The 16,368-nt window shown below is 41.8% G+C and overlaps 1 protein-coding gene across 1 annotated transcript in view; it reads left to right on the top strand.

Annotated features, from left to right (window-relative positions):
• Window positions 1-15,022, top strand: part of LOC111551974 (glutamate dehydrogenase 1, mitochondrial) — a 38,045-nt gene extending 23,023 nt beyond the window's left edge. Inside the window, exons 6-13 of the mRNA XM_023226062.1 lie at window positions 4,801-4,980; window positions 6,595-6,732; window positions 6,821-6,958; window positions 7,384-7,464; window positions 8,356-8,479; window positions 9,564-9,655; window positions 12,118-12,180; window positions 13,622-15,022. Coding sequence (XP_023081830.1) covers window positions 4,801-4,980; window positions 6,595-6,732; window positions 6,821-6,958; window positions 7,384-7,464; window positions 8,356-8,479; window positions 9,564-9,655; window positions 12,118-12,180; window positions 13,622-13,741 — 936 coding nt within the window. The 3' untranslated portion in view covers window positions 13,742-15,022. The remainder of the gene's footprint in view (window positions 1-4,800; window positions 4,981-6,594; window positions 6,733-6,820; window positions 6,959-7,383; window positions 7,465-8,355; window positions 8,480-9,563; window positions 9,656-12,117; window positions 12,181-13,621) is intronic.
• The last annotated feature ends 1,346 nt before the right edge of the window (window positions 15,023-16,368 follow it).

Here is a 16,368-nt window from a genome sequence, read left to right as displayed (position 1 = left end):
CCCTGGGCTTTTCTCTCATTCAATCATAATCTTGATGTGCATATTATTTTATGTCTACTTGTCTATTCTTAAATCGTAACGAACACAAATGGTGCTTTACTTATATGCTGCCCTATACTTGTCACTGGGATAGGACACTTACTGACCAGCGCAGCCCACTCTGTATGCTAAGACACTAGAACATACATCAAGAAGCATTCAATTCTGATTTTTCCCTCAGAGGGCTTCCATTTAAAGAGGGACTAAGGCGCATGAGCAGATAAGGTATGGAAATAATGTAATACAACGGTGGAGATTATGAATTCTGAAATAAGACTTTCTAGAGGAGATATTTGGGCTAGACCTTGAAAATGGGTAGAATAGGAACATCTAGAGATTTGGTGGATAAGAGGAAGAGCAACAATAGAGTTCAGATTGTCTGAAGGTAAGGCATATTTATAAAGGTAGTAGAAAGTAAGAGTGAAGGCTGGATGCAGTGGCTCATTCCCATAATCCCAGCACTTTGGGAGGCCAAGGCAGGTGGATCACTTGAGCCCAGGAGTTGGAGAGCAGCCTGGACAACATGGGGAAACCCTGTCTTTCCAAAAAATACAAAAATTAGCCAAGCGTGGTGGTATACACCTATAATCCCAGCTACCTGGGAGGCACACTTGAGCCCGGGAGGTTGAGGCTTCTGTGAGCCGTGGTTGCTCCACTGCAATGCAGCCTGAGCAATAGAGAGAGACCCTTTCTCAAAAAAATAAGGAAAGTAAGAATGAAGAGGTAGATGAACCAGGACAAAAACACCAAGCACCAGTGTTTGTGTTTTACGTGGTAGTCAGTGGAGAAACTTTGCTGATCCTTCCTGGGGAAGAATAGGCTGGCAGCAGTGTCCAGCTGTGCTGGCACCAGGAGAGAACCTCCTGTGGTGTCAGCGCCTTTCCACCGAGCCCAGGAGCCAGAGGACCAGGAGAGGAGCATTGGCACGTGTGAGGCGCGTGACAGAGAGACTCAGCAAAACTGGATTGGATATATGTGGAATTAAGGAAAGGGACCAGGTTGGGTCACAGAGAACCAGGAGAACCTGAGTTTGGGGACTGAGCAGAGGTAGTACCACAGAACTGAACATGAGAGGAAACATAACTCCTGTCCCTGAAAGGGGTGCAACCTTAAAAAATGAAACATTTGAGGAATAGGAAGAGAAATGGAGTCAAAAAATACATTTATGCCTACTACATGCAGGGCCATGGGTAAGCAAGGTATTCACTACAATTGGGATAAATTGCTGGAAGTTGTTTTGAAGCTATAAAAAAGAATAACAGGCCCATCCAGTCCTTTCAATACTTTCAAGGTAAGGTCAGAAAAGGCCTCCTAGGAGGTAAAACATTCTGGTCTGCACTCAGACGGGTGTGTGGGCATGGACTGGGGAGGGGTAGTGGCAAGTGTTTGGAACAGAAGGAAGTACCTGAGGGAAGGTTCTGAAGTTCAGAAGGTGGGTGAACTTGGGAGGCTAAGGACTGACTATTGTGGGCAGAGTTGAGAAAGATAAAGGTGATATAAGAAAGGCCAGTAGAAACAAGGGTCAGGCCAGGTTACTGCTTGGTAGGTGACTGTGAGTACTTTGGTCTTTGTCCTGAAAATACAGGGAAACCAGCAAAGAGCTGGTTTCAAGCAGGTGTGACTCAGCTAAGTGTGCATTTGAAGACTTAAGGGCAGGAGACTACTACAGGGGCCCAGACTGCAAGGGGATATGAAGAGGGAAACAGGGCATGAAGTATAGCCTCCAACTAGAAAAATGGCACTGGAGAGAAGCAGAAAGAAGATAGCTTGAAAAGTGGCTGTTACCCAAAGAAAAAGGTTTTTGTTGTTTTTTGGCATGTTTACTGGCTGTGAGCCACAGATTCACTGGTGCAAGAGAGAGACAATGCTGAAGAGATGCAGGGTGGTAGAGGTAGTGAAGTCGCCCAGGGGAATAAAAGCCTGGGGAGTTCTTTTCATAGTGAAAAGACGGGCCTTGGAGAAGAGGAAGAATGTGGAAATGGGGACATTTCCTGAGGTGATGTCATGCCGTGGCTGGGAACATGGGCAGACCACCTGAAGTCCAACCCTGGCGCCTTCACCCGTCAGTTCTGTGACCTGGGAGTCTCTGTGCCTCCATTTCCTCCTTATGCAAAATGACAGTAATAGTGGTACCTACTTTGTGAGACTCATATAAGGATTAGATGAATAATAATCTAATGCACTTAGAACTGTACATAGCCGTTAGTAAGTACCAGAAAATAAATATCTATAAGTATTACATCAGGTAAATTATACAACCCCCTGAAATAAAACAGGAATGATAGAGACCCTTCAAGAAATTGTGGTTTCAACTGCCCCTCCCAAAAAGGCCAGTTTTCCCACCTGTCACCTTTTTATGCATCCTTTCCTTAGCCATTGATTTTAGGTTTCTTATCACTTAAGGAAAACTGTTCACCAGTATAGTCCAAGGGGCAGTGCTTCAGAAGACTTTATCTTGCTGTTAGCACTGAGAATAAGCTACAAATAACATACCGCCAACTGGTTTGCACTATTCAATGTAGAGTCTTGCTTAAAAAGTACAAGAGACGAGCTGGGCATGGTGGCTTACGCCTGTAATCCCAGCACTTTGGGAGGCGGAAGCAGGTGGATCACCTGAGGTCAGGAACTCATTTGACAATGAGGTCTGGGTGTGGTCTCCTGATTTTTTTTTTTTTTTTTTTTTTTTTTGAAACTGAGTCTCACTGTTACCTGATCTCAACTAACTGCAAACTCCCTCTCCCGGGTTCAAGCAATTCTCCTACCTTAGCCTCCCAAGTAGCTGGGATTACAGGTGCCTGCCTCCATGCCTGGCTAATTTTTTTTGTATTTTTAGTAGAGAGAGTGTTTCACCATGTTGGCCAGGCTGGACTCAGTGAAGCATGGCCCCTTGAACTACACTGATGAACAGTTTTCCTTCTTTCAGTGATAAGCAATCTAAAATCACGGCCTACGGGAAGGACACAGTTGTTTTTGTTATTCATTTCTAGATGTGAACTGGAAGGTGCCGCCCTTTTTCTCCTAGCCCCACCTAGAAGTGCAGTGTTGGTGGGAGAATGTATTCTTCTCTGGGCTTTCAGGACCATTATGTATGCTGGGGAGCCTGGCAGTTGGCGCCAGGCCTGACCCCTGACAGTATTTCCTTCAGCTCCAGCATTTGCATTCTCACTGTGGAAAAGCATTTGGCACTCAGTTTGCATTTCTGTATTCGTAAGTGTTAATTATTCACGAAAACAAACTGTGGGAAAACTAATTTTATAAATCACTTTACTAGATTATATTTCCCTTCCTTTCTTTCATGCTTTTTGTTGGTAATTATACAAATAATATAATTCTAAGTTCTCTGTGTAAAAATATTTGAACAATGCAGATAAAGAACAGATCACTTTTTAATTCAGCCAGCTGGAACGTTAGGGATATGTTGGGAGTTAGGGGTTTGGTGTGAAGTAAGGCATTGTATTTTGTTTGCATGGAAAGCGAATTACTTCAGCAAGTGTATTATTTCATACTTTTGCCACTGACTTAAAATTTTATACGGATTTTCATTTTATATTGATTGCCTGTATAAAATAAGACTGTCTCTAGTTTCTCCTGCTCTACCAGTGAGCTTACTCTGCAGTGTTCTGGTGGCCGTGTTTATAGTCTAATTGATGCCTTCGAAGGGAAGCCCTCCTGAGCCCCATTCTTCTTTTTTTTTTCAATTACACGTGTTTCTGAACAAGAATATATGCACATCTTCAGTTGAAAGAGGAAGGAAAGATGGGTGGTGAAGACTGCTAACCCCATCTCCACTTTGCAGAGCTAACCGCTGCTACCAAAGATACTCTGCTCACACAGAAGCACAGGACTGTCACCCACACATACCTTTTTCAAAATATTTCGTTAAATACTTTCGTTAAGTCTACTCTTAGATGAACTTGAATATCTTGTTATATTAAGTATCAAATTATATTAAAAGCTTCTTATTAAAAAGTGGCAGAAGACAACGTTGAGTCTTCCCATCCAAGAAAATTATAAAGCCTCTTCCTGTCTCAGGCTCTGTTTTGGTGACAGGCTCAAGTCTTATAGTAGATTTTAAGACTCGTGAATGAGATGTGTATGTACCTTGATTTAGTAGTGCTTAAATACTTGTTGAAGGAATGATAGCTTTTAGGCTAAGCTAGCTCTACTTTTGTGATGTTATTTGTACTTACTTGATGTTCAATCCCTACACTCTGTTTCTTCTGTCAGAAAATATAGTCTACTTTGCCGGGCGTGGTGCCTCACGCCTATAATCCCAGCACTTTGGGAGGCTGAGGTGGGCGGATCACCTTTGGTCAGGAATTCAAGACTAGCCTGACCAATATGGAGAAACCCCGTGTCTACTAAAATTACAAAATTAGCTGTGCGTGGTGGCACATGCCTGCAATCCCATCTACTCAGGAGGCTGAGGCAGAAGAATTGCTTGAACCCTGGAGGCAGAGGTTGCGGTGAGCCAAGATAGCGCCATTGCACTCCAGCCTGGGCAACAAGAGTGAAACTCTGTCTCGGAAAAAAAAAAAAAAACACAGAAAATATAGTCTATTTCATTGTATTTTCTAGCAACAGAAAGCTGAAAAAGTGAGTGTTGTCTCTATTGGTAAAAGTGTACCTTAAATACATTCATACACACACACACTCCTAATTAGCATTAAATGAGAATGTGCTTTGACTTTAATTCGTTGTATTCGTTCAACAGAGAAATTGGACTTGACATTTCATTCTTTCAATTACTCCCTCTTACAGGATATTAATGCACACGCCTGTGTTACTGGTAAACCCATCAGCCAAGGGGGCATCCATGGACGCATCTCTGCTACTGGCCGTGGTGTGTTCCATGGGATTGAAAACTTCATCAATGAAGCTTCTTACATGAGCATTTTAGGAATGACACCAGGGTTTGGAGATAAAACATTTGTTGTTCAGGTAAAAAAAAAAAAAGTTTCCTTAATAACTGATAGACATTAAGTATAGTTTTTAATGTTTTTAGAATTGTAATTTTAAAATTCAGTTATCTCAAATCTCTTAAATTTTAGAGTGGTGGTTTTCAGAGTAATAGATCTTTTGTTTTTTGAACCTTGGTATGATTCATGTAACTAGAACTGATTTAAGTATCTCTCAAGTAGATGTGAAACTGTTACCAACTATCACCAAATTCAACCAAAATATTGGTCAGTATTCAAACTTGAAATTCTATCTAAAAGGGCAAGTCTCTCAACATAATTTTCTAAGTTTCGCAAGTATGTAGAAAGTTTTATGTATTGACCCAAATTTATTTGATGTGGTAACATGTGTTTTACTTAGGAGAATCTTAATTAAGTTGAAATTGCTTTAAAATAGAAGTTGTGACTGGGCACAGTGGCTCATGCCTGTAATCCCAGCACTTTGGGAGGCCAAGGCAGATTGATCAGTTGAGTTGAGGCCAGGAGTTCGAGACCAGCCTGGCCAACGTGGTGAAACTCTATCTCTACTAAAAGTAGAAAAATTCAGTCGGGTGCAGTGGCTCATGCCTGTAATCCCAGCATTTTGGAAGGCCGAGGTGGGCAGATCGTGAGGTCAAGAGATGGAAACCATCCTTACCAACGTGGTGAAACCCCATCTCCACTAAAAATAGGAAAATTAGCCGGGCATGGTGGTACGCGCCTGTAGTCACAGCTACTCGGGAGGCTGAGGCAGGAGAGTCTCTTGAACCCGGGAGGCGGAGCTTGCATTGAACCCAGATCACGCCACTGCACTCCAGCCTGGGTGACAGAGCAAGACTCCATCTCAAAAAAAAAAAAGAAAAAGAAAAATTAACCGGGCATGATGGCGGCACCTGTAATCCCAACTACTCGGGAGACTAAGGCAGGAGAATCACTTAAACCTGGGAGGCGGAGGCTGCATTGAGGCAAGATTGTGCCATTGCACTCCAGCCTGTGTGACAGAATGAGACTCGGTCTCTAAAAAAAAAAAAAAAGTTGTATTTGTCCAAATTAGTGACATCCCTTTTCACAACATACGACATCTGATCATCAAGGACTGAGGACCTGGTGGTGTACTTAACACCACTGCCATTGATTGATTGATTGATTGAGATGGAGTCTCACTCTATCGCCCAGGCTGGAGTGCAGTGATGCAATCTTGGCTCACTGCAACCTCCACCTCCCAGGTTCAAGTGATTCTCCTGCCTCATTCTCCCAAGTAGCTGGGATTACAGGGACAGACCACCACGCGTGACTACTTTTTGTATTTTTAGTAGAGACAGGTTTCACCATGTTGGCCATGGCTGGTCTCGAACTCCTGACCCCAAGTGATCCACCTGCCTCAGCCTCCCAAAGTGCTGGAATTAAAAGCATGAGCCACCATGCCTGGTTGTCACGTTCTTAAACAGAGAATTTCATTGTTGAAGAGAAACCAGTTAGTACATTGTTTCTTTTGGCAAAAGAATTTTGAGAATTGCTTCTAAATGAACAGAGTGTGGATTTACATTGGTCAAAATATGACTCTTGCTGTCTATACCAGGACTTTAATTTTTGTGTCATGGATAATTGTTTTTCACAGGGATTTGGTAACGTGGGCCTACACTCTATGAGATATTTACATCGTTTTGGTGCTAAATGTATTGCTGTTGGTGAGTCTGATGGGAGTATATGGAATCCAGATGGTATTGACCCAAAGGAACTGGAAGACTTCAAATTGGTATTACTACATTTTTATGGCATAGACACTAAATATAAACATTTAAACTCTGGTGCAGCTATTAATTGTGATTTTCAATCAATGGCAGCAACATGGGTCCATTCTGGGCTTCCCCAAGGCAAAGCCCTACGAAGGAAGCATCTTGGAGGCCGACTGTGACATACTGATCCCAGCTGCCAGTGAGAAGCAGTTGACCAAATCCAACGCGCCCAGAGTCAAAGCCAAGGTGACAACATTATAGAAACCGGAACCAACATTATGAATGTGAATGACGTCAGGGGGTCATAGAAGAGTCTGATTGAGTTTTCTCTTTCTTTTTAGCAGCTTTATAGGCGTATATTGCACATACCATATAGTTCTCCCGTTTAAAGTAAATAATTTAATGGCTTTTAGCTCCCTGCACAGAGTTGTGCAACCATTACCAAAAGAAACGCATCTGACACTCCTGTAAAAAAATTTAAAAACCTAGATAAATAGAAAAGTAAAAGGTAGTTTTATACACTTTGCAGAGCAAAATAACCTCTATTTAGTTTTAACTGAAGCTGTACTTCTCCCCACAGGCCCTTATTCATATATGCACATCTCTTGCCCTCAGTGGAGGGGATTTGATGGTGCTGTTGGCATTTCTCTATGTTCCTGACTCTCTTGCAGATCATTGCTGAAGGTGCCAATGGGCCAACAACTCCAGAAGCGGACAAGATCTTCCTGGAGAGAAACATTATGGTTATTCCAGTAGGTCATCTATATTGATTAGGCTTTATATGTACTTAGAATCATAATTGTCTTTTGCAAGGAATTTGGAGGAAGAGAGGAATTATTAGTCTCCCAAGCTATATGGAGTGAATTCATCTTTATTTCACTTTTGAGAAAATATACTAGAAGCATGGTTAATTCTAAGCCTGTCACTTTTCACTGTGATCTAAATATTTATTCAAATTTGACGGTCTTTACTGAATGTCTTTAACTTTCTAAGAGTCTGATTATAGAAATGTGTGCTGTGTTAGAAACACTATTCTAACTTAAGCTCTAAGATTTTCTGTATGATTCCTAACCTTATGCATTTCAAGTGCCCCTTCCGGCTTTACTCAGAAAACTAATATGAGGCACACATGCTCAGGTTTTTTAGCAGGTAAGCATGAGTCTACACCAAAAAGTTATTAGAAATTAATGTGGGCTTGGAATGCATTTTAAAGAACCCCCTTTGCTGAAAGCACTTAAGACATCTAATGTAACTGAAATGGGCTACCCTTAGGTAATAGGAGAAAGAATCCTGTCTGCTGAGAGGCCCTGTGGATGGACCAATCCAATTGGTTGGTGGGCAAGCCATTTAGTCTGAAAACTTCTGGTAGAGAAGAGGCTCTAACCAAAGACTATTAACATTCATTGATTAATAAGCCAAAAAATGATTTTTTTTCCCCCAAATAGAAAAAGCATTAGATGGAATTGGGCAGGGTGGGGAGGAGTGTTAAATTAAGTGTGAAATTCCTGATACTAGCTAAAATATATTTGTGATAGTTGAAGTTCAGTCTACCTTGGTATTGAAATTAAGGTCTTAGGTTCATTTTAAGCTTTTACTAAAACCATCAACTTCTAATTTCTTTGGTGTCTTATTTTTGTGTATAGGATCTCTACTTGAATGCTGGAGGAGTGACAGTGTCTTACTTTGAGTGGCTGAAGAATCTAAATCATGTCAGCTATGGCCGTTTGACCTTCAAATATGAAAGGGATTCTAACTACCACTTGCTCAGTGAGTGTCAATAATCTTGTTCTCCAAAACTCATCTTTTGAGCCAGCCAAAAGGCTGTAAAAAGGTCCACTTAAGAGAACTTATCCGTTTGGGAAAGAATTGAGTCTCAGAAAAGAAAATAATATTTTGTCTCATGAAACTTAGACCAAAAATGCACAGTGTCTTTCTGGATATTAACTCTCCCATATACTTATATCCAGATTTTTATTCTGTGATGTAATATTCACAGAATATAATTTACTTTTTTTTTTCTTTCGTTAAGAGGGAGTCTCGCTCTGTCACCCAGGCTGGAGTGCGGTGGCGCGAACTCGGCTTACTGCAGCCTCCACCTCCCAGGTTCAAGCAATTCTCCTGCCTCACCCTCCCAAGTAGCTGGGATTACAGGCACTCGCTGCCATGCCCGGCTAATTTTTGTATTTTTAGTAGAGATGGGGTGTCACCATGTTGGCCAGGATAGCCTTGATCTCCTGACCTCGTGATCTGCCTGCCTCAGCCTCCCAAAGTGCTGGGATTACAGGCATGAGCCACCATGCCCAGCCAATAATATTTATTTAAGTGTGATTTTAAAACCCCACTGTCAATACTCATTTCTGTCTCTGGTTGCTCTTAATAAAGGCCTATCTAGTGTCAAGAATTGTTTTTGAGACTCCTGATGAGAATACTTGTTTTTCTTTGACTAGAGTAAGCTCCACAGTTAAGAGTAGAATTTCTCATCAAGCTGAAATGAGACCAAGACCTCCTACTGAGCTTCTCTACTCAGCCCACTGTGAGAATCTGGGTGAAGTGTTCTGTCTGTTTCCTTTTCTTTTTCCCCCAACATTTTCTTTTTAATAGAGCCAAGGAAAAACCCTGGTAATGGGTGTTATGGAAACACAGCAGTGACCTAAATCCACATTTATGTAGGAAATTGGCGATGTGTTTTATTCCTTCTTGACTGAGTTTTAAATGATTAACCCTTTTATGTCTTTAAAACTCTGTATAAGTTTTTGGGTTACAGTTATAGTTTGGGACTACTTTTGAGTCTACTTTTTTTTTTTTTCTGTTAGCAATATCTTGATCTCTTGTTTTTTTGTTTTTTCTATAGTGTCTGTTCAAGAGAGTTTAGAAAGAAAATTTGGAAAACACGGTGGAACTATTCCCATTGTACCCACGGCAGAGTTCCAAGACAGGATATCGGTGAGTGTGCTCACCCCACAGTTGTACCACACCATGTATGTGGTGAAACAGTTGTACCTTTATTGTAGTGACAGTGCACATTGGTGCAGCTCTTTGGAAAATGTGAAGTTATTAAAGTGTTCCTGCCCTTTGGTGCTATGATAATCTCCCCTCTGGGAATTTATCCTAAGAAAATAATTCAAAAGAGGAGGAACCACTCCATGCACGGTGATGTTATTGAAACTATGTGTAGGCCGGGCGCGGTGGCTCACGCCTCTAATCCCACCACTTTGGGAGGCCAAGGCGGGCAGATCACCTGAGGTCAGGAGTTCAAGACCAGCCTGGCCAACATGGCGAAACTCCGTCTCTACTAAAAATACAAAAAATTAGCCGGCCATGGTGGCGTGCTTGTAGTCCCAACTACTTGGGAGGCTGACGCAGGAGAATTGCTTGAACTTGGTAGGCAGAGGTTGCAGTGAGCCAAGATCGCGCCACTGCACTCCAGCCTGGGCAACAATAGCGAAACTCCATCTCAAAAGAAAAAAAAGAAACGGTGTAGACAGTTTTTAAATTTGGTTTTATTTAAAGTTCGAGGGCAGGGAAATGACTGAGTTATAATATATCTTATAATACATCTTAGAAAATATTCAGTCATAGTTTAAGAATATATTACAATGGTTGGCCGGGCGCAGTGGCTCACGCCTGTAATCCCAGCACTTTGGGAGGCCGAGACGGGCGGATCACGAGGTCAGGAGATCAAGACCATCCTGGCTAACACGGTGAAACCCCGTCTCTACTAAAAATACAAAAAAAAAAAATTAGCCAGGCGCGGTGGCGGGCGCCTGTAGTCCAGCTACTCAGGAGGCAAAAAAAAAAAAAAAAGAAGAAGAATATATTACAATGGCTAAGTTACCATATATCTTCTTAAGAAATATTCAGTGATAGAAAACCATTCTGAGACTGTATTGCAACATGGGAAAACGTTAAAGGTTTTGTTTTAAAGAAAGAAAAAATGCTTTAGCCATTCTAGGTACTAACCATTCCCCTAAGTAAGCCTTCCTTTTTCCTACAGTGATGTCTTTGTTCTGGTCCTTCTATCTGGAATACACCAATCCCTTCCCTGCCTAAGTGTCACTGCAGTTCTGTGGCTGTCTCTGAAAGTCTCCTGTGTGCCACTGTTTCATACATAACATCCATCCCAAGTGGCTAGTAGTGCATTGGAAGGGCTTGTGCTGCTACTGCTGCTGTCAGAGGGCTGTTCACCACTCTCTTTGGTCACCCCACTGCCCAGCATATGCCTTGTCAGTTAAAAAAAAGAAAGTGTTCTCCACTTCTCTCTCTCTTATTTCCCCCTGTCCCTGTTTGGCTCTATCAGGACCCACATCATGACCCTGCCGTGTTTCCACTGTCCCTCATCCCCCAGCACCCTCACTTCCCTCCTTATCTAACTTAAATTCCATGCTCCATCATTACAGTCACTCCCCGGTCTTGTTTCCTTCCTCATACGCCCTTGTTAACACCTAAGCGCTGATTAAATCCCAGCAGTCTCTTCCATGCCTCTACCCTGTAGGAGGCCTGCTGGCAGTTCAAATCCTAACCACTAACCTGAAGTACGTGCTCAGAGCTGCCCAGCAGTCATACTGCTTTTCTCTGTTGCATTCATTCTGCCCATCTCCTGAGCGATCACATCATATTTTCTCCTCTTCTCACTGCCCTGCACTCCAACTCATGACCTGCTATCTGTTCACAGATAAAACTGAGGCAGCCTGGGAGCTTCCACATCTACCCAGCTCCTGGTAGCTGGGTTACCTTAAGAGTGGTAGTGAGTTAATTATCCTTAATTTTTTAAAAAGCATTTCAAGAAACAAATTAGGAAAGAGCGAAACTGACTTGATGGTGAAGTCCCTGGATCATATCCTAACTCTAAAAATAGCTATCTGTAACGTTGACCAGCTTCTCTGGTCCTTAGTTTCCTGTTCAGTAAAATTAAGAAGCTGCTAAGATCTATACAGCTTTAAAAGTTGCTGGCAGTACTGAATACACAGGCAGAATTCTACCCCAAAGCCGCTTTAGGGTTTAATCAGATTCCTTTCTGTGTTCTGGATGGTGTCCCTGTTCTCTGGGGAGCCGAGGTGAACGCACCGTGGCACAAACAGCGTAACACATTGCTCAGTGCATCTGCGTCTCCATGAGTGGAGGGTGCTCATCTCACTCCATGCCCTCATGTCTCTTAAGTCCAAAAACTGTCTTCATTGTTGTACCGTAATCTTATTTCATGAGTATTTGTTTGCTGTCAAATATAATAAAAATAAATTGTTACTTGAGTATCAAGATACTGTATCTTTGATACTGTACAGAAATGACATATCTTTGCTGAAAGACAAAAAATTCTGTCTGGACTTAAGAATCCTTTGTCATTTTATACAGGGACACAAAGCAGGTCTTTGTGGTTTTGTTAAATATGTGTTCTTTTTCCCTAATAGGGTGCATCTGAGAAAGACATCGTGCATTCTGGCTTGGCATACACAATGGAGCGATCTGCCAGGGTATGTGTGCAGATGCTGTTTGCCTTCCTGCTAGTCACATGAAGTACAACTCAACCGTGTTATCTCAGCCGCCAGACTGTGTGTGCTGATAGAAAATAGCAATCTGTTCAATGGTCCTCATTTGTGTGTAGCAAAACACATGCTTTTTGAGTCTCAGATGATGAGCAGTTTTTTTAGAGTCTTCAAATACGTTTATGAGGCTTTGGAAAGAAATAATAAGGCTGATTTAGGAGGTAATGACGTTGGCAGCTAGCCCAATATCGAGTAGTTAGCCAAATTGGGTTGTAGCTCAGTGCGCCACTATGTTATAGCTACAGGAAGCTACCTTACTGTAGAATTCGGTATAAGCACAAGTTGTTTTGACTCCTTGATCCCTACTTTAAGGCCTCAACCACAGTGTGAGTCCCGTTTTCCTAATTTGTTCTTGGGTTCAGATTCTGTCTGCTTGGATTTATGATGAAATAGCATAGGCAGATATTGATGAAGAAGGTGATGCTTCTTAGTGCTGTTGTTTTTCTTGTTAATTTTTTATTGAGATAGGGTTTATGTCCTATAAATTCATCCTTTCAAAGTATAAAATTCGGCATCCTTTATTGTATATTCGAGCCATCACCACTTTATAATTCTAGAACATTTTCATCACTCCCTTCTTTTTTTGGGTTTTTGAGATGGAGTCTCGCCCTGTTGCTCAGGCTAGAGTACAGTAGCGCAATTTCAGCTCACTGTACCCTCCGCCTCCTGAGTTCAAGCAATTCTTGTCTGTCAGCCTCCCGAGTAGCTGGGATTACGGGTGTGAGCCACAACGCCCAACTAATTTTTGTTTTTGTTTTGTTTTTTGACATGGAGTCTCGCTCTGTCTCCCACCTGGAGTGCAGTGGTGCGATCTCTGTTCACTGCAACCACTGCCTCCTGGGTTCAAGCAGTTCTCCTTCCTCGGTCTCCCAAGTAGCTGGGATTACAGGTGCCCACCCCTGCGCCCGTATTTTTAGTAGAGATGGGGTTTCACCATGTTGGTCAGGCTGGTCTCGAACTCCTGACCTCAAGTGATCCACCCGCCTTGGCCTCCCGACATGCTGGGATTACAGGTGTGAGGCACCGCACCCTGGCCTAATTTTTGTATTTTTAGTAGAGACAGGGTTTCACCATGTTGGCAAGTCTGGTCTTGAACTCCTGATCTCAAGTGATCTGCCCATCTCAGCCTCCCAAAGTGCTGGGATTACAGGCTTGAGCCACTGCACCCAGCCACCCCATTGTTAAGTCCAGAGAATCAGGCCCTCCTGCCTAGTGGTTCTGCTGCTACAGTAGTTTGTCTTTGGCTGCCCAAGTCCTGCCTTGAAACACTGAGAAGGTAACTTGGACCAGGCCTGTCTGGGCCTTGTGTGTTTATGGCCTGGCCACTTGAGTCAGGATCATCTTCACTGCATTTTCTCTTTCTTTTCAGCAAATTATGCGCACAGCCATGAAGTATAACCTGGGATTGGACCTGAGAACAGCTGCCTATGTCAATGCCATTGAGAAAGTCTTCAAAGTGTACAATGAAGCTGGTGTGACCTTCACATAGATGGATCGTGGCTGACTTCCTCACTACCCTCTTCACCTGTAACTTCTGCAGACCTATCACAAGTTTACATGTAACCACAGAAATCCCTTTCTCTCCTGACTCAGTAATAATGGATACCATTCTCAACAAGTCAATCCAAATCAGCCCCTGAAGGAGAAAGAAATTAAGGTTAGGGGATTATGTACAAGCTAAGTGTAAAAGTAGAAATCACCTACACCAGAGAGCCATTTTGGTATTTTGCCTTTAAATAAAAAGTCTCCTCCATCAGGCTGTGCAGCCTTGCTCTGTGGCTTTTCCCAACACAATCAGTGCTATTGCTGGGGAAGGGACAGTCAAGAGCAGTCAGTTGCTTGCTTATTTTGCTCTGGACGAGTCTGGGACACGCTGTAACTTTAACACATTTAAGAAGTAGGTGTGTGGCCTTTTCAGAAGGTGGCATGGTCCTCAAGTGAGTTCTTAGCATTTTATATCAGCAAAATAACTCAATTTTGCAGGTTGCAAACAAATATAAAAGCTATTTCTGTTTATGAATTCTATTCTTTTAGAATAAAGTAAGTACATGCTGCTGTAATAAAATTGCCTTTAATCACTTAACAAGCCTAACCTTGACTCAAACAGTGAATGCCTATAAAAATAATAAATGAAAAAAACTAGTATTTTTATATCATAAAACAGTGTCATTTATAGCTTATCAGTCATGTATTGTCCAGCAAACATTAAAAGCCCTGTGGATAATTAAGTTTTCTTCATACCTGCAAAGTGGTGGAGGCTATTTTTGTTAAAACTGTCAGAATTTGCTAAGTATAATTATGACACATAGTCCAAAGAATGCAGTAACCTTTTTATCATGTTAACTAATTGTTCTCTTTTGAAGATCTATGGTTGACTAATAAAAACAGTAATTCAAGTAGAGTGTCACAGAAAAAAACCACTTGGGCTCCCTGTTTGGAGTCTGGCTGGCTCTGAGCATTGCCAATGGCCCCTACTCACCTGACTTTGTGTCCTCACCTTTTAGAGGCTTTCCATTCTGCACCCAGCTTCGCTAACAGTGGGCTGAAAACAACCTTGGGTTGAGTGTTTCGTTTGGGAGTTATTTGGCCAGGGCCTTTTGAGCAGTAGTGTCCCCATGAAGTGCTAGATATAATAATATGTGTAAGAATCAGCCTTTTTTTTTTTTTTTTTTTTAACTATAACATCCTTTCAGAAATTTCTAACTACTTTGTAACTGCATGGCTTAACCTGGTGATAAAAGCAGTTATTAAAAGTCTACATTTTCCAAAACTTACGTTTCTTTTCTGTGTTTTTACATGTGGTAGTTTCTCTTTTCATAAGTTATAACACTGCAATTGGATTTCTGAAATGTTTATAGCGACTACCCATATAATATTTCCTTCCACTTTATTGTGAGCTGCCCAGATTTTATTCTTGAATTCTTTGATTTTTTTTGTTAGATTTTTTTGTTGTTGTTTTGTTTGTTTGTTTTTGTTTGGTGCTCTACACGTTCTGAGAAACTTCCCTAGTAATGAACTATAGAGATGATCCCTGAGAACATAGTCTTTATTCTCTAATTCTTTTGTATTTTATTGAATAATATCAATAGCTGTTAGCCTGGCATGTTAACTCACAAGCAAGTAAATTCCATATTCACTGAACATCGCTGACAGGCTTTCCCAGCCCTGCTGTTTGTTAAGGTAGTCAAAGCATGGCACATGAAGAAAATTATGTCTGTAGATATTGTACAAAATACTATTTTTATGATTTTTAAAATATTTTTAACAAATAACTTTTATTGACTTCCGTTTGTATTTTTATCGAACGTAATTCATTTATTTACTTATTCTGAGATGAAATGTCAGTCTGTCACCTAGGCTGGAGTGTGGTGGTGCAATCTTGGCTTACTGCAACCTCCTCCTTCCAGGTTCAAACGATTCTCCTGCCTCTGCCTCTGGAGTAGCTGGGATTACAGGCATGCGCCACCATGCCCAGCAAATTTTTGTATTAGTAGAGATGGGGTTTCACCATGTTGGCCAGTCTGCTCTCAAACTCCTGACCTCTGGTGATCCACTTGCCTCAGTCTCCCAAAGTGTTGTTATTAAAGGCATGAGCCACCGCACCCAGCCTCAAACATACCTTAGACAGTTTTTCACCTCAGCACTATTGACATTTTAGGCTATGTCTGCCTTTTAGGCTCTGTCTGCCTTGTAGGATGTTTAGTAATGTCTCTGGCCTCTACACATTAGATGTCAGGAAGACCCCTCAGTTATAACAATGACAAATATATTCAGATTGCCAAATGTGCCCTGTGGAGTAAATTCGTCCCTTGTGAACTGTGATCCAGAGAGCCAAATAGTGATACAAGGTTTATTCATAATAGCTCGTCCGCTCCAATCCAGACACCACCTGCCTCACCATTTTCCACTGCCCAGAGGCAACCACTTTCAGCAGTCTTAAATGTCTCATTTTTATTCTATTTAAAGCCTTTGCTCATTTTTAAATTGGGTTTTGTCTGTATTATTGAGTGGTAAGTGTTCTTTACATACTCCACATCCAGTTGTGGTGGTATAAGCCCAGCTACTCAGAAGGCTGAGGCAGGAGGATCACTTGAGCCCGGAAGTTCAACACTAGCC

The sequence above is a fragment of the Piliocolobus tephrosceles genome, chromosome 9 (genome assembly GCF_002776525.5).
Source record: "Piliocolobus tephrosceles isolate RC106 chromosome 9, ASM277652v3, whole genome shotgun sequence".
Classification (NCBI taxonomy): domain Eukaryota; kingdom Metazoa; phylum Chordata; class Mammalia; order Primates; family Cercopithecidae; genus Piliocolobus; species Piliocolobus tephrosceles.
Note: the sequence above shows the minus strand (reverse complement) of the source record. Positions and strands in the feature narration are given on the sequence as shown.